We start from the raw sequence: 21743 nt of genomic DNA on the forward strand, positions 1-21743 counted from the left end.
CTTAGCTGGGTTGAACATTCTAACTACAGAAGAAGTCTGTTATAAAGGTTGTAAAATTCAACTTGCTGACATGGTGAATAAATTCCAGGAGAAAGGATGATCACATTCTGTCATCCTTTTATATCCATTCCTTTTGTGTACTCTATGACACTGTACTAAAATATATGACAACATTCTAACACTAAAATAAAAAAAATTAAAAATAAAATTAACATAGACAAAAATCTCCCTGTCATTTTCCCTATTCAGGATAGCAGCAGCTGCCTCTGAGCTCTTCAGCACTTAATTTTATCCTATGGCCTCCTTAATTATGTTTTATAAACATAAACTGCTTTACTGAGGGACTAGAGTTATTTGCATTCCCATATTGTGCAGGTTTTCCAGGGAATTGCAGAGCCTGCACTGTTATAACCCTGCTCAGCAAAGCACAAACCTTTGGCTGAGCAAAGTGACAGTGCCTCCACTCCCGTGGCTCCTCCAGTGTGGGAACCTTTTCTACCAGATGCTTCTCTAGATTCACCTTCATATGTGTATGATCCTGGGAGGTGGTACTATTTTTCCTTGATAACAAGACAAGTGAAATACTAAAAGTTTCAGGCTTCAAATATTAATTTTTAGGATATTTGGACATGAACAACACAATGAATATTTAAAGCCCCATTTCCACTGACTTCAGCTAATAGCTGTGAGTGGCACGCAGCTCTATGAAATCAGATTCCAGTTTATCAAACTGGACACAGGAAGCAAATGACATACTATCAGTTACTACAGGTGGAAACATTTCAGTTCCTTACAAGGAAGTCCTTCTGTGCAGCACAAATAGGGATAAAAGCCAGTTTCTTCCAAGCAACCCTCAACTGTTTTAACTGCAAAATATTCCTTTGCCTTTCTGATGATACTGCCCATCATCCATCACATGTTTACAGTCTCTTTGCAAATGCAGATTTTCCTGATAACACAGTATCAGTACAGGACCAGAGCAGCTGTAATATGTGTATTGAAGCAGGTGGGAATCCCTCTTGAAAAAACAGCAAATGACCTGTCAATACTTACACTTACCCAGGAAGTCAGGAGAAGGTTGCAGGGAGTGCCAGGATGATGGCTCTTCATAACATTAATAGTTACTAACTGCTCACACTAACAATTCTACTTGCAGGTGTTTTTTTCCCTCCAAATAAATAATCTTTTCCTTCCTCTCACTGCAACTCCAGTGTTTCCTACAGTTCCTCATCAATCTCTTCAATGGTTATTGAAGGAATTATTAAGCCTTTATTTAATTTCACACACATTAATGATGGAGAAATCCACGCATCCGCTGGTGCCCAAACTTTCCTTAAAAAGTGTCTAGGTTGTCTAGGTAATAATCATTACAGCTAACAGCTATAAAGAAAAGGAAATGATAACTGGCCTAGAGCATTTTTGGTGGGATGAAATACAGTATCTGGCTGGAGAATAGTCACAGCAGTGACCCTGAATTAAAATGTAGAAGTAAATCACAGTGCCAGGAGATGAGCATTCAAAATCAATCTGAGGAAGCAACCATCAGCAGCAGACAAAAGGGACAATGGTTGAACTAAATTATTGACAACAATATTTTATTGGTTTCTTTAATGATCAGACAAGACTACTGATACAAAGCAGTATGGAAAACTGAACTAGGAGGTTTAGGAAGACCCTCTGAAGACCCCAGAAGAACAGTTCCTTGCCAAGACAGTCTCTGGGGAAACACAGGAGCATGATGAGAGGAAACATTGGAGATGTCTCCTTGTTGCTGGATCCAGTTGCACATTATACTCTAATTGGGGGTGCAACAGCATGACCCCAACATTATTAGTGACCTGATCAAAAATGGCAACTTCTCTTAGTCATCGTTGGGATAGATGCATGGCAGCACCACATCTCTGATGTGTTTAGGGTGAAGTTTGCAATAGAACCAGGCCATGTGCACATGAACCTGGCTGCACATCATTCTTTGCTGATGTGGTTCAAGTCAGCCTGCCTCCATGGCTGCCTTTTGACAAGCCTGCTGAAGAGGGCAGGCAGCAAGCACAGTGTGTCCCTGAACCCTGCACTACTGCAGCAGGCTGAGCACCTTCCAGCAGCAGGAAGCTGAATCCACACTAGTGGGCTGGACCTAGACACAGATGTGCCACATCACCAAACCATTTCACAGGTGTTTGCAAACAAATGGGGCAGGAGGTGGGACTCACAGGAGAGCATCATGCTTCAGTACAAACACTTATCTCTGCTCTCCAGCTCCTCTCTACTCCAACTTACTCATCCAGCTGAGTCTTCCTGCTCTCTCCTGCTACATTATCCCATTGCTCTTAAGTATTTGCTGCCCTGCTTTGAAGTTTTCCAGTCTCCAAGCACAGTAGCTCCAGTTCCCCCGTTGACTTCATGATTGGTTTTCCTCTCTTTCCTCACGTTCCTGGTCACCAGCCACAGTTCTCTATCCAGTAAGTCTCATTGTTACAGTCCCAATAACTTGTGTCTAAGTTCCTCAAAACCAAAATGAGGAATAAGATTTACACCTGGGAAATTTGAGCCCAACTGATTAACACTTTGACAAAAAGTAAGTCAGTTTGGTTGCTTTTTTAAAGTAAGCATCATACACAGAAAATTTTGGCAATCACTGCCTGTGTACAGTGGGCAGAATACAAACAGGAGGAGACTAAAAAGAAACCTAAATAGCATGGACAATGCATTGATTCTTTGTGATTGCTTTACAACAAAAGATACAAACCTGCTTACTGTCAGCAATGCTACCTGTTTTTGCAGATGGGCTGAGGAATAGTGGCAGCAATTAAAGGAGCTGTCTTTTTGAATAATCTATTCCACATAGTATTGGTGTTAGACATAAAAACATCCTTAAACTAACAATCATATCTAAATTTTTTTCAAGAGAAAGACTATGCAGCAGACAAAGAAAGGAAGGGAAGACTATGTGGCAAATACCACTCTATTCAGATATATAATTAATCCTATTTTAATGGAAAAATATATTTCTCCTAAATATTTTTTTTTAAAGTGCCATAAATTGTAACATTCAAAACCAGTATCTCAATAAGACTGCACTCTTAGTTCTGCATTTTGGATGTAGCTCATCATTTGTCTTAACACATTACTGAACACCTGAAATGAAGGCTGTTCCTGACAAATCCAAACTTTTTGTATAAAATGTAGATATAACACAATACCATACTATAGGAAATGTTTTAGACATTTACAATATTTTACAAACTTCATGGTTTTAGATACACTTTATTAAAACACAGGTGCAGTGAGACAATATAATAAAACAAAGACAGGCAGGAAATGGATCACTTACCCACAGTGCTTCATGTGAGGTGGTTTATCCATTCTCACTGCCAGTTTAATTTTCAGGTCACTGTCCTGGCTGTTTTTGGGAACTATCATTTTATGCAGATCAGGAGACTTTGGGCTATTGGATGTTGGATATAACACAACCTGCAAGAAATTAAAAGAAAAACTTCAGCAAGCTGAATAAAAAAATCACTTGTAGTCTTTAATGGAGACACTAAGCAGTGAATATTCTTGTTGCATCTCCTCCAATATGAAAGATGACTAAAAAAAATTTCTAGATCTAATAAACCAGCTGACTCAATCTCATTTTAACAGACCAATTTCAAAAATTAACTCCTTCCTTCTCTTACAAATGGGAATTTTCATATGAGTTAATAAAATTTCCTCCTGTTAATACATTCTGAATTAACAATTTCTTTTTAAAAATGAACAGCTGGCATTTCAAAAGGGTGATGTACAATTAAATAGCAACCTAAACTTCTACATTATTCACTGCTCTGCTGGAAACACCCTTTTGAAGCAATTTGCTGTAGTGTTATGCAATGGATCAGCCCTCAGTAGTGGCATTGCTTGAGAGAAGATAACCAAAGTATTTGTCTTGTTACTGTCTCCAATTTTTGATCAATAGCATAAATAAAAGTCAATTTTAGTGAAAACAACAGAAATCATAGATGAATTCCAAAGCACCTTTGCTGAAAATGGAATATAATAAATGTAAGATACTATGTCCAATTCACATGTGATATCACACAAACCTTTTGTTTAATCTACAGTAACAGACATAAAAACCCCCAAACCATTGAATTTTAAATATTTAATTTTTAAAACAGTTATATAAATTTCTTGAAAGTTTTATTAACAACTAAGTTTAGATTACTGTTAGTCACAAGCTGTTAAATATTTATTTACCACCCAAAAATGTATCCATTTAGGGCCAGTACAATTAAAAACTACTGCATCAAATCCTTACCCAAAGTGATATGTTCAGCAGTTAAATGCTGCTGAAACATAATTTCCTTAAACACTGCTTTTAAATCTGGACTCTGAAGTATTCTAAAGTATTAGAATTTAGACTCTAAAGTATTCCAAACATACTACTTGGGAGACTTTCAGAGAGTTCTGAATTACAATTACCATCAATTACCATCAATTACCATTATCATTTCAAAAGTAACAACAATCTAAAAAGCATCGTTCTTCACATCTTTCACTTCTTGAAAAATAAAATTAATCATTATGTTAACCATCAAGTTAATTTCTTACACATAGTACTTGTGTCATATATCTAAAACACAGCATATTATCCTCTGTTTTACTATGAAGGTTAAATTAAAGATTTGAGCAAATCTGTCCAAGGAAGAATAAATCTAGCAGATGTTATTAAACCAAAAATATTAGAACAGTGTCATTTAGATCTAATCATCTGAAAGATGGTGTAAGTGGAAGGCCCTCAGCTTCTCATCTCAATATTTTGCAGAAGCACATTCCTGCATCCTGTTAATATCAGGTGCTCCAGTCAAGCAGAGAAATATGATGCATCACTCCTAATCAAATATGCAACCTTTGTAAAACCAGTGAAAGAATTAACCTGTCAGATCTATTGAGTACATTCAGTACCTTTTAAAGTGATAGCAGAAGAATCAGTATATTCTGATTTTAGCAAACCAGGAGGTTATTTTTTTTTCTTTTTTCAATGCACAGAAACCACTATTTATAACAGATCTTATTCCTTTTTTCTGGTTTTCATTCTGAGTAAAAGGCATTCCCTAAATAACATTTAAAAACATTATGAGCACGGCAACCTTTGCGTTCTGATGTATCAAAGGGAAAATTATTTTTAGTTTATTTATCCCTTTAACTGCAAGACTATATAAACAGAATTATTATACATTCCTTGTGTTTATTCAGTAGGCATTCACATAGGACTGCAGGTGATGCTAAGAATTTTTCCTTTTCTGCAGTCCTGTAACAGCTTATCACAGCTCATGCATCTCAAGTGACATCTTTCTCCTGTCAACTTCCTGAGTTCTTAGAATGCTGATGAAAATAAAAGCAGACAAGAGTATAATTAATTTATATCTGGTATTGACAATTCCTTTTCTGAGTTTTAAAAGGAGTATTATGGAGCTTCAGTTTCAAAGTTCTCACAAAGAATAAGTATGTGTCAGATTATTTAAGTATGCACTGTGCTGGGTTTGTATCACACTTTGTCATGCTTTCCAGCTTTAAACAATGAGAGCTTGAAAGAACTTTGTAATCAAACTTTTTTTTACATACAAACACACTCAAAGTATTCAACAAACATTAATTATTTTGACAATAATCTTCATACCAATACTGCCCTTAAGGGCAATGACAGCCACAGCATCAGGTGGCACAAGCTGCAAGCTCCCACAAAATCACTGAAACCAAAACACTTGGCAACTTCTCCTTGATAAGAAAAGTAAAAAAGAATTGCTAAAATTCCTATTAAAAGCATTCTCTCCATCATGGAACAGGGCAATGTGAGGTCATTGCCATTGTCCATGGAAAAACTTCCCAAGGTTATTCTGTCTCAGATCTCCTTTCAACACTGCTTAAGTATCTAAATCTTAAATCTGGTTGTTTCATAGTCTACTTTAAAAAAATGCAATGGTATCCACTGAAATGTCATCTCTGGCAGATATAACAGTCACAAGAGAGGATACCCTCACTATGCCTAAAACTTTTATAACTTTTATAGAATTCCTACTGCATCATACATTTCTCTACTACATCATATATTTATGAAGTTTTGCTTTATTTTATTTGATTTTGATTTATTTTGTTGTTCATATACCTGTGGATATCACCATGGTTGTTAGTTCAGCAGCAGCCCAGAGAATTTTGAGGTTTTAGTATATGAAAGTGTTTACCATAATTATACTAACAGGTAATCTACATTAAAAACTATAATGAATTATTAATGACTAGAAAGCTACACAGCAAACATAGCTGCTGGGCATTGCATTGTTTCAACTCATTTAAGGCAAATTAATAGTATCAGAACAGTCTGGGTTGAGATAATTCAATAATTTAAATCATTTCATAATCATTAAAAAATACTTGACCACGTGTTCCAATTATGTCAACATTACATTTCCTCAGACCACACTGTAACTGAGAAAGTGTCAAGTTCACTTTATGCCTCTCCTCATCTGGATGTAAAATAAACACAGAATTCTTTAATATTATAGAGCAACATTGCAGTCATTTGTGCAAAGTGATGTTCTCAAAATATTATTTCTTAGTCGTGAATGACTGCAAATGTTTCTCTCTTGGGCTTAAAAGATGACAGGTAGAAAGATGTTGAAGCTAATATCATTTGACAACTAAACTAACCACCATTTTTGTGATTCCAATATTTATTTAGGTCCTCAGCTGGATCACAATAAAAGAAGTTAATTTAAGTACACCTGAGCCAAACAGTCAATCCAGACAAGCAACTATTAATTCTATTTTTGGCCCATTGATCATATCTTCTTTTAAAAGTATGAAAGAAAGGTTGAGCTGTCCAAAGTACTCTAAAGCTTGAACAAACCAAACTGGGGGCATTCTTGCTTTCTCAGAGAAGATAACTGAGCAAAAGGTTCAATGTCAAAAGTACTGGGCAGAAATATCTCTTCCTGGTACTCCCATGTTGAGATAAAGCTCTCAATCTAACCATTCCTGGCTGTAGTTGTCCTGTTTTCAAAAGAATATGCAGGCTTCAAAAGGCACTAATGAAGGCAAGAGGCAAACAGACTAGAAACTTGTAAGCACCTCGAGAAAAACCAAGAGTCAAGATATTCTCCACATTTTCCCCCACCTGACACTTGTGGCTGAGTTTCAGCCAACATTCTGGAGGCTCCCAGTGCATGGGGCTGCCCTGGTGTCTCCCAGTCCTGCCCTGTGCCCTGATGCTCCTGCTTCTGGCATCAAGCTTCCTCTCCTTTCTTCAAACTCTATAGTCTCCAACAGAAAAGGTAGAAAATTTTCTGAGACAAAAGTACTCATGCCTGAATACAAATGGTGTTTTTTTGCTGCATTTCCTTTTATATCTTACTGCATACACAGGATGAACAATTTTAACCTCCTATCTTACGGTCTTTCCAAGTTAAAAATTGTTGAGAACTGAATATACATAACGTGGTCTTAGTCATAAGCAGCTTTGTGAGGTTTGCTCAGAATAAAAAACACACTCCTAGTCATGCAACAAATTCCACAATGACCTAGAGAAACAAAGCTCTCTAACTCCCATGCTCTACCAGAGACATTTCAAACTCAATTTGTGATTATTTAAAGCTATGAAAAACAGCCAATGCCTGACATAAAAGATCACACAACCTGTCAACTGCATTTGCCAAAGCTTTCATCATGCAACAGGACTAATTAATACAATATAAGGATTTTCTTTCATGTTTTCAAACGCAGTGATTTGAAAAGATGCCAGTGCAAGCAGAGAGAATAGGCAAAATTTAAGTTATGATGCAAGTACCTGTTATTATTGAGCACATGCAAATTTATGTTGCTGGTCATCCCCTGAACAAACAACATAGTAAAATCCCTTAATTAAATAAGCTGTTTCACTGATTTGAAAATAGCTGTAGAACAAAAATTATTGAAGCTGGTTTGGGATATGAAATAGATGCCTAGAGAAACCCTTTAATGTTATGTTGTTTGTGTAACTCTAGCCCCAGCCTCATTTATGGTTTTGACAGAAATATCTACTGACTCTTCTCAAGATACCTTCTGCTCTAACTTGAAAGTTTGGAGCTGTTGTGTGTTATGAGAGCCCCTTGCCCAAAGACTGGCTAATGTCAGAAAGGCAGAAGCTGCTGTCAGTGTGACAAGAAGCTCCATCAAATGGCCCAGCAGCAGCCTGCCAAGCACAGCACTGCACCACTTTCCCTGAGCATTAAGTCATGACACTCTGCTGCCAGGAGGATGAGGAAAAAGAACCTCAAGAAGAGGCTCAAAATTGGAGGTAGAAAGGGCAAAAGGAGATGTCTCTCTTCAGAGTAATTCCCTTAGAAAAGTTATGACCTTGGGAACCCCTAAGAATGGGTTAATAAGAGCTTGATCACCAAGGGAGTTTATGAGTTTTCTCTGCAAGCTCTATCATCTCACCTATTGAGTGATCTCTTGCTTTTTGGCTATGATTGCATTACAGCTGAAACACTGGGACAAGGCTTTGGGTAGCAGGTGGTTAAAATGAAACAAGAAACAACAGAGAGACTAAATAGTCACATGGTGAGAGAGCTATCTAGAATACTGCTGATGAAAAAGAACTGGGAAAACTTCACAATTTATACAATCAACCTCTGTTGATGGTGCTGGCTGAACACTTACCCTAGCAGGTCTTAGCAATTGATAAAGTAGTCTTTGAGCCCTTCCCAAAGAGCCTCTCCCCCACATCTGAGAGAGACAAGGCCTGAATGCAAAGTATCTCAAGCATTTTCAATAAGAGGCACTCTCAAAGAAGCTACTGAGAACCCCCCTGTTAAGAGTGGAAACAACAGCACTCAGACATCACAGAGTGCTGACAGGCAGACTGCTCGGGGGGCAAGAGACAAAGCAGGGGGGAAGCAATCTCTTCAATTTTTCCATACTTAAAAAAGAAAAACAGAAGAACTCAAGCCTGAGAAACCTCAGTAATTTCAAAGTGTGATGGAGAAACACAATCCCCAGGATGGCAGGCTTTACATTAGCAGTCACAGAATGAAACTGTCTCTGCTCAGGGGCTCTTTGAATGTGGCACAGAAGATAAATAAGATGCCCAGTGCAGAACATTCAGAAACCCATCAGTCCTGTGAGTATAGGTACCTAGCCAGTACTGCTATCTTATAATTTTATATCAAACACACAGTAACAGCACTAAAGGAAAAAAACCCAAAAAGCATAGCTGCACAGCTAATTATTGCTGGTTGCAGCTGACTGTGACAGGCAGGCTGTGAGACAATAGTTCTCTTTTAATTGAATAGTCAGAGCAACAAGGCTGAAATACTCTTATGTTCAAAAAGTATCAGCAATCAAACACCACCTGCTGCTCTCCCATTGTATCCACATGTGCTCTAAGCACTCACAAGGGCTGTCACTTTCAATTACTGGGTTTGAACATCTTTATACACAAAGTACTGAACAAGCAAAAGTGGTATCAGATCCCTGTGTTTCAGAACCCACCAGGCTGATTTTTCAGAAGTAGTTACATCAAGCTCTTGAAGGCTTCTTCACACTTTCTCAGCTGTTGCACCTACAAATCCAAACATAATTTCTGCCTTCTGTATGCACATAGAAAAATTATTCAGGTGGCCAGATCAGTATCAGTCACATAAAATCTCTACCACAAATTTCAAAGATATTTGACTAAAGTAAGTTCTTAACATTTCCTCATAAGAATAAGTTTAGCTTCAAAGATGTAGCTTGCTTCACTTTCTAGAAGTTAAAGTCAGGGGTTTCACTTTATGTAGAGGTCTGCACAAACACAGACACAGACCACTCCAAAAGCTCATGTTCTGCAGAACCCAAATCCAAATAACATTATTTCCCCTTTTGTGCAGCACACATCTCTCTTTTTAATTTCAGTGAAAAACTGAATTTCTACAACTGTTCTCCAGTTTGTATAGAACAGAGAATAAAGGTTAAGATTTATTATTGTTTGAAAGTGGTCAGCAGGAAGCCAGAATAATATCCTGCAGCAAGCAAAATCTTCTCTTGGGATTCACAGCTGGGTTTATTGGTATTTTTGGAGGAAGACAGCCATATCAGACAAGTGACATAGCAAACACATCTTAAATGCTTTGAAGAGAAAAGATGTTAAGACATCAAAGATAAAAGACATCAGCCCTTCCATCACTTGGAGCTGACCTGGTGGCTTCTGCAGCAGAGGTTATGATGTCCCAGCCTAAGCTTTCAAACATGGAGTACATAAACTGTAAGTATGATCTGTCCTCTCTACTGAAAGCACAGGCTGCCTCCCTTCTGCTCCCCAATGAGTGAGTTACTTCTGGAAAGAATCGGTGTGTTCTCCAAAAATGAGGGGCCTGCTGATATCAGGGTCTACATCTTAAGTTCATTAGTTAGAGAAATCACCATGCACTGATGGCTTCAATGGAAATCCCTTATCCTCTACAGTACTGGGGAAACCTTTGCTGGCTCCGTATTTCATACCTTAGATCTTCTTTCCTAAAAAACTGATCCCTTGGTGGCAGAAGAAACCTTTTGGTATATGATGGAAGTTCAAAATTCAAATCATGTAACTTGATGTTGCTTTCTGTTTCTAATTATAGATTAAACAGAACAAAAGCTTCAGAACAACTGCAAGGTATTGGAAATGCAAGCTTCAGTGATGTAGAAAAGTGGTATCAGGTCAAGACACACACTTTTAAGAAAGTACTTGACAGATGAGAATTAATGTTCACAGTAAGCCTACCTCAGAAGGGGTAGGTTTGAATTGAATTTTTAAGTACAGGAAAAATACCAGTAGGAAGTATCTTCAGACCTTTTCCAAGGATAAGAAACCTGGATCAGATGTACTCCTGCAAGTCACTGCCAGGCACAAAGTTGCCAAACTTTATAAAAATTAAGCATATCCAACGGGACCCCACATCTTTCCAAATGTTACTTGAATTTAAATCTCTCAGACAGGAAAACAAAGACATCACCACAAAAGAAGACTTTGAAAGCTAAAATGTGTACCACAGGAGTCCATAGTACTGAAAATTATTATGTAAAAATTCTGTCAAATCTTCTTACAATCTCCCCTGAAGCTAGCAACCACCACTCACAAATATTCTGGTTAAACCAGACAAGTAAGTTGGAAGAATACCAGGAGAGTAAGAATCAGAAAAAGAAGATTGCTTTTCCTTACCTCATCTTTTATAGATCCTGTTTTGTCTTTGGGAAAGCTAGGTCAGACTCCAACAACAGGGCACTGAGGTCACTATCCCCTCTCAATTACCTATTTTCCTCTTTTCCCTCACCCCTCCCAACCAAGACACCTTCTTTAAATTGGTTTGACCAGGTGACAAACACAGATGTGTCAGAAAGCAGCCAGGAGTGTGTAGGGAGAGGAAAGAGTGAAAAAAAAAACTACAAACCAATCATCTGTGGCCACAAGACACAAGTAAGGCAGAAGCTACATTCAATACTTTACATTTGAAATGTATTCATTCTTTAAATTTGAAACCTTTCCTGTCCTGGAAACTTAGACAAGCTGCAGCATAAGAAAGCAGACCAAGGCTGGTACCTAAATTTTGGATATTAGAGGTGGCAGACACAGAGGATCTTGCTAAAACCTGTGATACTTAGCCTCTTTATATTGATACTATTTTCTTCTCTGAGTCCTTGGCAATAAGTATGCTGGCTACTGTTCACAATGGCCACACAGTCCCTCCTCCAACATCCTTCACCTTGGCACTTGACTTCCCTTTTGCTTCTTTAAAAGGACTGAGCAAGGAGGGACAGAGATGGAACTTCTCTGCATTTAGTAACACCATGCAGCTCCTGCAATTTCACCCTTTCAGTGTCTCTTTTACTGTTCTGAATGCAGATACTGGTGACTGTTTTGCTGAGTTACACACCTGTGCTTCCTTTGAACCTGTCACCCTGCCTGCCTGGCTCTTTCCAGGGGGCTACCCCCATGGGAACCTTCCCCATGCACATCCTACCTACACCTAGACCAAGTGACCTTAGAAGGATATGAGATGAGGCAAGAAGTAATCCTGAAGACACAGTCCTGGCCTCAAAAAGTAACACAATGTATGGGAGAATGTGTCTTTGCATAACCACCTGTGCTCAGAGGACACGAAGTGCAGAAGAGCCCAGCTCTTTCCTACAAATTGTGCTTGCTTGAATGAGAAACCATGAGCCAGGACTCTGTAGAACTGAGCATTAAAATGTGAGTTATCTTCCATGTGCTCCGTGTCAGAGTGGAAAATTTCAACAGGAGAAGAGGGGGAGATTTGCAGACCCTCCCTGCCTCATTCACCCTATCCTCTTCTTTCCATGATACATTGCACTCTTTAGCTCTTGGTTCCATCCTAAGAAGAATTTGCAGAATAGTCTGAGTTGGAAGAGACCCAGGAGGGTAATTGAGTCCAGCTTTTAAGTGGATGGCCCATATGGCAATCAAAAGAATGACCTTGGCTTTATCAGCACTGTCCTCTCACTGAGCCAATATCAGATTATCCTGTCAAGACAGGGAAAACATGAAAATGGAGGAAAAGCTCATGGAGAACAAGAATAAACTCTTATTTTACTCTCATATATCACTCCTCTCCCATTCTGCCCCATCCTTCTACCACTTCCTTTCCTTTCCCCCATTGTTTACAACATTTATTATACTCCAAGTCTTACCTCTCTCCCTTTCAGTCCTAATTTGAATCGTTAAAAGCATTGATATGTCATGTAGAAATTAATGTTTTAAACAAGACAAAGAGAACTATCATGGATGGCTGATATAAGTTTCTGAAAGGTAATTGAAGTCAACCTACCACATTTTGAACCCTGGTAAAAGTCACCTTTATACAAGAAAAGCACTGTTGGGTAGAGCCACAGCAGAGCAGGCTGCTACTGAAGGCCTCATACCACTTTATGGCACGTTTTATCAATATTCACACTTCTACCCACCATTTCTCACATATTTCTCTTCTCTGCACATAATACTCACTCTTCCCAGTTCTTTATCTTCAAGTGCCAGCACCCCGGTGCTTTCTGTAAAGAGTTTTACTTTGACAACAGGCCGAGGGTGAGTAGTGGTGAAATCCCCTTGGGTTCCCCATCTGCAATAAACAAAACATCAAAATTTAACTGGGCTCAGCACAGGCCTGAGAGTGATAGGACTGTAATCTCTTCTGCAGAATATTTACCAATGCAGTCCTAGAACTTAATTTTCAAGCTTTAGGAGGAGGGTGGGAAAGGAATGGGAGGTACATTTTCGAAAATCCAAGATCAAATATCTACATAGAAAAAATGGCATTTTTTTTTTTTTTACAATAAAACAAATCAGGGCATTTCTGTATTAATTTTGTCATAAAATATCAATTAAAAATTTTTAATGGCAAAACTCAAAGAACAGAAATTATATCTTCATAGAGACAAAAGAATCAAGCAAGAAGTAAAATAAAGAGAGATCTACTTTTTATGAAACATATTCACTGTCTTCTGCATACAAGTCATATTAATTTAGCAAAGAATCATGTCTCAATTCACTTCAGGCAACCACAGCATGAATAATTTAGGAAACTTAGGCAGACAAAATCTTATATTTTATATTATATATATTTTACAACTTGGTATGAGAATGGAGAAAAAACATAAACACAAATGCAAATACTAGGAAAAAATTATTATCAGAGTGACTATAGCTCGGCAAAATAATTACTGCCACAAGGCTCCATGCTTCTAGAGAACCTTAATTAGGCAGACTTCTAGTCATTAATCTCTTATCTCAGTTAAGACACTTGGTTTGCCAGCCTTCCCCTCCTCCTCCCTGTGTGCCAGTGATACAAAAAATGAAAGTTATACAAATTCAGTTGCAACTTCCTTCAATGATCTATTCCATATTCCTGGACAACCACATGGAGCTCATTGCATTGATTAAACTGATTGTGATTATGCTACTAAATGCAAAAAATGCAAAAAAGAAAGCACAGCCCCATTTTCTCCTGCTTTTGTTCACTGTGTGAAATATTACAATTATCAGAAACTAATAAAATAAGCAGATGACCTTAAGAGTATGCTCTATAAAACAATGCATTACACAATCTTAGGCCCTCATTTAGGAGATGCAATAATTTTCATTTACATTCAAGAGTACACAATCTCTCCAGTACTGCTATGTGAACATAGAGTAGCAATTTTCCAGCAAAGGATTAGGCAAAAAACCAGCTTCAGCTACCATGAGTTACAGACTTCAAGACAAAGCCCAGAAAGTAATATGCAATCAAACCCAAAAAGCTTTAAGGAAGCAGCAGCCCTGTATAAACCAGTCCTACAGGTGGCTGAACGTGTCTGACTCTGAAAGTGAGGTTCATCACAAATTAACTGAATATTGCACTAAATTCTCTCTTCTTTGCTCTGTCTAGGTTAAACAGACACTCACTCTGTGGTGTGCATAGCTTTAGCCTCAGCAAAGTGGTAACTGAAATAGGAACTCTCAGAAATTACCTTCCTGACTGGGAGAAAACATGTTTATGATCTGATGATTGATGCTACAGCTGCAGAATAAGACCATCCCTAGCACTACTGGTGGTGTCAGGGATAGGTTTTGTCACTGTACAGAAATGAAACTTCCAAGGAGAAAGCACCTTTCTAAAAGATGAGATTGTTGTATCTTCAGTTTAGTCTCCAGATCCCAGTATTCAGGAAGAACATTGGTTTGAATGTGGAAACACAATCTAAGCACTTTGATGAGAAATCATGTTCTGTTAGAAAAGGCAAATCCAAGATTGCATCCTTTACTATCACACTTATTGTGGGCACCTTATGTTCCTATCAGCTGCCAATAGAACAGCAAAGTAGCTTATCTTTATGTTCCTTGTGTATTACTAGAACACAAGTCCTGTCTCTTTGAAGCTTCATGTTTTCGCAGAGGCATCAGTTCATACCTTTTGAAATCAGCAGCCAAAATAGTGAGACCTTGTTCAATTTAGTTTGCTCTTTTCAAGAAAGAACATAAGTGACCCAATACTCCAGGCAGAATGACTTTATCTAGATACAATTCATCTATATGCTGTACATTTAAAAGCATTTTTATGTTATTATGCATAGTATTAATACATCAGGCAAGAACTGAAGCAGAAGTCAGAAATGACAGCCTAATCCAAACTCCAACTTGTAGTCTAACCTGTATGAATGTTCATGCTAATAACAGCTTGCAATTTGCATTTTTTGTTTTGTTGGTGTGAAATGAGGTGTAGCAATAAGAATGGCTTTTTTGGCTGTAGTTTGCACTGTCAACACCTCCTAATAAACTTCAGTTCTGTTAGAAATAAAATTCTGATCTGTAAAGATTGTGCCATGAAGATACCAGGAACTCAGTATTTATTAAGGATGACCCAAAATAAAGGAAAGACTGAGTAAAGCATGCAGGTGTACATACTATTCTGAAATTATATAGGTGCTCAAGAGCTGTCAGATTTCAACTTTATTTTCTCCCAGCTATTTCTTTTATGACACCTGGTCAGACTCCACTCAACAAATCAATGATTTGTTTATTCTTCCTGTTTATGAATAATACTTTGTATTAACTGAATGCCATTTCAATGGATAGCATCACACTTTCAGCTTCTATATCTTAAAGTGTAAAAAATAATATCAGATTTTCAGCATATAGATCAATTTAAAACTATTACAACATACATGCAAACAATCACTTTCAATAAGGTACTGTCCCACCATCAGCTGTGACTAAGAACTGTGTAATTAAACTGCATAAACTTACCTATAATGCCAAGATTGTAAACACAGTCTTCCTAACCAATAAATAAGATTTTACTGAATCACTTGTTATTTCCACTGTAAAATTCCATCATATTTTAACATACTTTTGGATATTTATTCTAGATCTATATATCTGTTCAAAGATCTGGTGAGTTTAATGGTGAAAATAGGTTAGGAGTATACCTAATAATTAATGAAATCAATACCTGAATATTAATTATCATTATGAAAATCTTGATCACCATTACTGTGGTTTCTTATTTCAGCTTATATATTCTAGTATAATTACATCCACTTAGTTTCCCAACATTTTAATTATTTTCTTCCAAAACACATTTGTTGTCTGTCAAATGCATTTTTAATCCCAATTAAAGCATTAATATTTCTGATTCTCACATTTGCTTAATCTCTCTGGAGCAAATATTTTATCAGAATATCTCCATTAAGTTTAAAACCTAAGCTGCTATGTATAGGTAACAAAAATCAATGATTTTCTTTTAACTTTGGGTTTGCACCATGGTAGCTTTCCTGAAGAAGATACAGAACTTCCCAGAGAGGATTCTTTTTCTGAACCACAGATATCAAAGTCAACCACCATAAAAAAGATTGTTCACATCATTCATAAGACAAAAACTTTTAAACTGCTTAATTGAACTACTTTCTGTTTTAAACAGGAACTTAGAATGTGGCCTCCAAAATCTGAAAGCCAAATAAAGAAAAGATGATTTCCTTTATATTTTAACTTTCAACATCAATAACTGAAATACTTTCTACACAAAAATAAATCTTAGAGCTGACTTTTACTTTTCATACAGGTGAACCTGTAGGTTGAAACCTAGCTTTCTGAAAAGAGCAGTAGTTACTTTGTGCCATTTTGATCTTGTTTGAGTAAAGTATATTCAGATAATTTACTTGCTCTGCTATGGAGTTCTAGAAGGAAGGATGGAAGAAAGGATGAGAAGAAAGAACAAGCAAATTTATCTAGCTTATGAAATTGTTATTTACAGTGTACCTTTATTAAATCTTAACTATTCATGTTTGTGATAGTACATGTTTTAACTAGCAACTAACTAACAGTGAGCTCACAGCACTGCTAGCTGTAGCCCATGTAGAATACTGGATACCTCTAAAACTAACAACTTTAAGTCTGAAAAAAAGCCCTAATTCTGCCTCTTCAGGCTCATATTTCACCACATAATTTTCCTTTGTTTAAATAATTTTTCTGCTTTTACCTTCTCATTCTCTTTACTACAGAAACTGCAGTGATTTGATGCATGTTCATCTTCAACCATAAGCCACAGTCTTTTCACCATATTTCTCTGCTGCTGTCAGAAGTATGTGGGCTGATATAGTAATTAGAGACAAAATATATTGCCAAAGTTTATTTTCCTTACTGCAAAAGTACCTCCTGCCAGCAAGAAGGTGAATGTTTATTTCAGCTAAAGATTTATCACTGTGTCACAGAAATCCCTGTAAGCGAATTAATTTTTCTACTTCAGTTTAGAACACATTTCATACACTGGGAACAGCAGCAAATTTCTCTCTCAGGTTTTCCATTTAACTCATGGTCTCTGTTAGTCAAAACTTTTTTTATGAGATCATGGGAGTGAATGTAATAAAATTTATTATCCTAAGCACAGATCTAGAAGTTTTATTTTAGCCCTATTTACTGGAATACTTTATTTCTGATAAAATACCAATTCTACAGAATTTTTACACCATTTTTTGTCATGAGCAATATGGAAACCTCATTTTTGAAAGCAGTACCAGAGTGTATTGGTCTTCTTGGTGCCATATTTTGCATCTTTCTGGTTTTGATTCTGGGTTTAAGTCTTCTGCATAACGTGTTTCTTAACTATTAATTAAATTGTCTTAAGAGGTCCTCTGGAAGAGTTTTGTTATTTGCTATCCAAACAGGGATGTGGACAGAGCTGGAATGAGCAGGAAGACCCACCCAAGCCATTTTGTTAGGCATCTTACTGCTCCACTGGAGCGAGACATTTACCAGCACTTCATCATTGCACATCTTGGAGCTGGACTGAAATAGTAGGCTGAGGTCTCTGCAATATCTTTGTGTTTCAGCTGTGTCAAGAACCTATACTAACCCTGCTGCTTCTACTTTGCTGAGAACAAGCTTTAATTGTATTAAAGGTGTCTATAATGCTCAGGTTAGAAACCATACTCACAGTGCACATTGGAGATGAAATGCCAGGAAACAAAAGGACAAAGGAGGCTCAGCACCTCCTGACACATCCAAGTACACCAATACATTAAAACACTTCAAATCCAGGTCTGTTGTTAGTGGAGGATTGTGTGAGTGTGGAATTTATGAAGTGTTGCATATTACTATGTCCAACTGCACAGATACAGACACACAAAATGTGAGACAGAGAGCCAGGTGCTGCTCCAGCAGGGCAAGTCACCCCACAGCAATCTGACAATCAATCAATAATTTGATGAGGAGTTTCCACTCACCCAAATAAAAGCAGAGTTAAATCCATACTTATCTGATTTTGGTGTTTTTACTGAGACTCATAAAGAGAGCATTAGTTGGTGCTAATTGCTACTAGCTCTTCCCTGCTGATACTTGGAAAAATATCATAAGCATTTAATTTTCTCTTCTGAGCACAAAAATACTCATCCATTTGTAAATGATTGACACCAGGATGCTACACTAGAAATCATAGACTCTAACAGCTGTCTCATACAGCCCAAAAGCATGTTTATTTTTTCCTCATGACCACCACACAAAATAACATGAACATTGCAGCTTCTCCCTTTGAAAAAGGATATTGAAAGGTACTGCACAAGGATTTAATAGGGTAAAGATTATTCCTTATATGCAACATGACAAATTTATTTTTTTGTTCTTTATTTACATATGCATTCCCCAGTACACATCAGTGAGACTGGGAATTAATGTTTGGAACCACAAGGGAAAGCTGGTATGCTTGCACCTTTCTAGAATGCTTATAATGGGGTTTACATGGTAAATGCTTTCCCTGGAAAATATTTTTTTTATTTCCCTATTTTAAAAATACCCCTTTATTTTAATGGAAGAACAAGGAGCATAATTTCCTTGCTCAGAGCAAGCACATTAAACTGCAGCTGAAAAGCAAGGCATAAAGAAAGTTCTAAACAAATCCTAACACCCTTTCAGAGTAGAATCACAGACAATCCCCACACTCAGACAAACTGAGCCATGTGTTTTGGCCTTTCATTAGCAACCTCATCTAATCTTCTCTGACTCTGTTCTTCCCTGTGTTACTGTGACCCCATGATTTTAAGCACAAATCTTGAGGAGAACTACAGATTCATTGTTTTACAATCCCTATCGAAGAAACACTGATACTTTGCATAAATACTTTATTTAGCTACTATCTATGGGCTGCCAGCTCTTGAAGGAACATGACAATGGTAATGGTTTTAACCCTGAGGTTCCCATCAAAGTGTTCCTAAAGCTACAAAATGTAGATAGGAGAAAAATAAATTTTTCTACAGAGGTCAATGACAGGAGGAAGGGAAAGTACAACAGAAAGGTAAGTCTTGGTCTAAGCATGGAAAGTCACTCAATTACTTTTAAAGGTCACCTTTGATTCCACCTAAGTGGAATCTACACCACTGTCTTTTACCATTTATTGTTTATTTCTGTCTATATGGGAACTTTTGACCTGGCACACTAATGGTTTGAAATGCAGACTAACAAACCATCTCTTCAGCACTTCCCTTCCAGAAAATGTGTGTTCAGCATCTGCAGCTGCACACACTAAGCAGTCTACCATTTAATTTCACTAATTTAATTTAATTGATGCCTTGTTGAGTCACTATCTAGTGTAGTCACTCAAAAAAAAGTAAATGTTTGGGTAATTTTTTCTTTTAGTGGATTCAGCAGCAAAATTACAGAGTTTGAGGGTGATTGTTATAAAACACTGGGAATTTCTTCTTGGAACTTTTTTCTCAAGGAAAAGAAAGTTCCAAATTGTTATTTCAGCAACAGCAAGGATACACTGTTTTGATGGATATGCTAATCTGTAAAGCTCCTTTATACAACTAGACTATTATGAAAGGAAAAAAGAATAATCTGTTAATATGCAGATTTTTTTCCCAGGATTTGCTTTTGGTAAAATAACAACTGTTTTGAATGAAGGAATTAACAGAGCTCTAAATTGCTATTTATCTGAGAGCTAATAATGATCTATGCACAATCATGTATTTATTATAAGCATAAAAATTATTAATACATGAAAAATCACTTGTAAAAAAATCACAACAAAAGTGCGACTAGTTTTTCTATCAAACAAAAAGTATCTAATAGAAATCAAAAAGGCAAACCAGAAGAGGGGTTCAGTGCATAATAAGCAACTAAGTAAAAACACTCATTTAGGCTTCCTACACTGAAAAGAAGAAAAGTGCACTCTAACAGTACAGAGTGGTATTATGACAAGTATTGTCATTACAAACATAAAATGGTATGAATAAATTATTAGTCTTGCTTTCCCATCTCAATTTCAACACAGGCAACTAAGACAAGCCAGGGTGAAAATTTTCATGGGTATGTATCTAGCCTGGCACACTGCCAGGTGCTGGTACATATCAAGTGAACAATTCATGAGAGGCATTACCTCCTGTTTCCTACCAAGGTTCAAACCCACCTGGAGAGAGGTGATGGGCACAAGAGCAAGACATAGTGATTTATGCTCTTAAAATTTCTATATGTGTATTTATTTCACTTTTTTTCCTTGAAAAAGATAATTATGAATCCATCACAAACTGTCAAAAGTTTCAACTCCTATTTACTCCATGTTTCTGTGACACTTTAAACATTCAAAACGTTTTAGAAACATTTATAAACTCACAGCACTTTGATGAAGCAGGTAGATGCTGTCATGTTAAGTCTAAAGATGTGGGAAAACAAATCACAAACTAGGCTGACCCACCTGGGCCTGCAGAGTCTGTCAGGAAAGAGCCAGGAATCAAATAAGGAAATGTCAGTATTCCAGCTGGCATAAGACCAGTTGGTATATTTTAATCTGAAACCCTTTTTTGCTCCTTCTGACTAGTACTGCTCTTATCAGCTGTCCACACTACCCTGCCTTTGTTTTTGCTGTCCTCCTACTCTCAGTCCACTGGTATTGCTTTCAAATAGGCACATTAACGTGTAGAATCACACCTTAAATGATGTATAGTTGCTAAGAAATTTCAGGATCTATAAATATATTTTCTTCATCTGTCCAGTGGACTGTTCTATATTCTAAAAGTACTGGACCTCTTGACACCTCTGAGGATCAATGCACATACTAACACAGTGACAGCAAAGAAGAGTCTGCCCATAGTGGGGTGAAAAATAGTTTTCTGAGTGTCATGAGCATTTGGGATGTATAAAGTATTCTTAGACTGAACAGGATCCAAAAGCAGAAACTTCTTTCTTTCAAATCCTTTTTCTCAAGATTTCTCTTTACCCAAAACAACAACCCTAAACTAAATTAGGCTGTAAAATGCATTCCAGTTCAAACACTATATCTAGTAAAATGTTTAGCAATTAATTTGAATGCAGCTGTGTCATACTGCTTACAAGACACATAATTTTGAAAGGTCTCTTCAAATCAAGATACAAGAATAAGATATGTTTAAAATGTAAGATTGGACATTTAGGTCATATCAAAATTTAAGAAGAATCTAAAGGAATTGTTTTCATGTCAACTATTGCCCACAAACAATAATTAAACTTTTCCAAGATAAGACAGGTGCAGACCACTCTGAAACACAAATTTCAAATTTACTCTACTTAAGTATTCCAGGAGGAGATGGAAGGTAAAATCTGAGGTAATCCCTCTCAACCCCACCTTTTCTCTGACAGACCACATCCCTCTAGATGCCTTTACAGCTGCCTTTGACTCCAGTTTGACCCAGCCAGAGACCAGGTGGATATATTAGAATAAGGCTTAGTCTGATCAAAACCATTTTGCTTATAAGCA

The 21743-nt window shown here is 37.1% G+C and overlaps 1 protein-coding gene across 6 annotated transcripts in view; it reads right to left on the reverse strand.

Annotated features, from left to right (window-relative positions):
- Nucleotides 1-21743, reverse strand: part of CADPS2 (calcium dependent secretion activator 2) — a 274255-nt gene that overhangs the window by 131099 nt on the left and 121413 nt on the right. For all 6 annotated transcript variants that reach the window (XM_056481832.1, XM_056481831.1, XM_056481828.1 and 3 more), the window contains exons 7-8: nucleotides 12995-13106; nucleotides 3332-3471 (exon numbers count right to left, since the gene is read on the reverse strand). In XM_056481832.1, the coding sequence (XP_056337807.1) occupies nucleotides 3332-3471; nucleotides 12995-13106 (252 nt within the window). The remainder of the gene's footprint in view (nucleotides 1-3331; nucleotides 3472-12994; nucleotides 13107-21743) is intronic.

This window comes from Oenanthe melanoleuca, chromosome 1A, assembly GCF_029582105.1.
Source record: "Oenanthe melanoleuca isolate GR-GAL-2019-014 chromosome 1A, OMel1.0, whole genome shotgun sequence".
NCBI lineage: Eukaryota > Metazoa > Chordata > Aves > Passeriformes > Muscicapidae > Oenanthe > Oenanthe melanoleuca.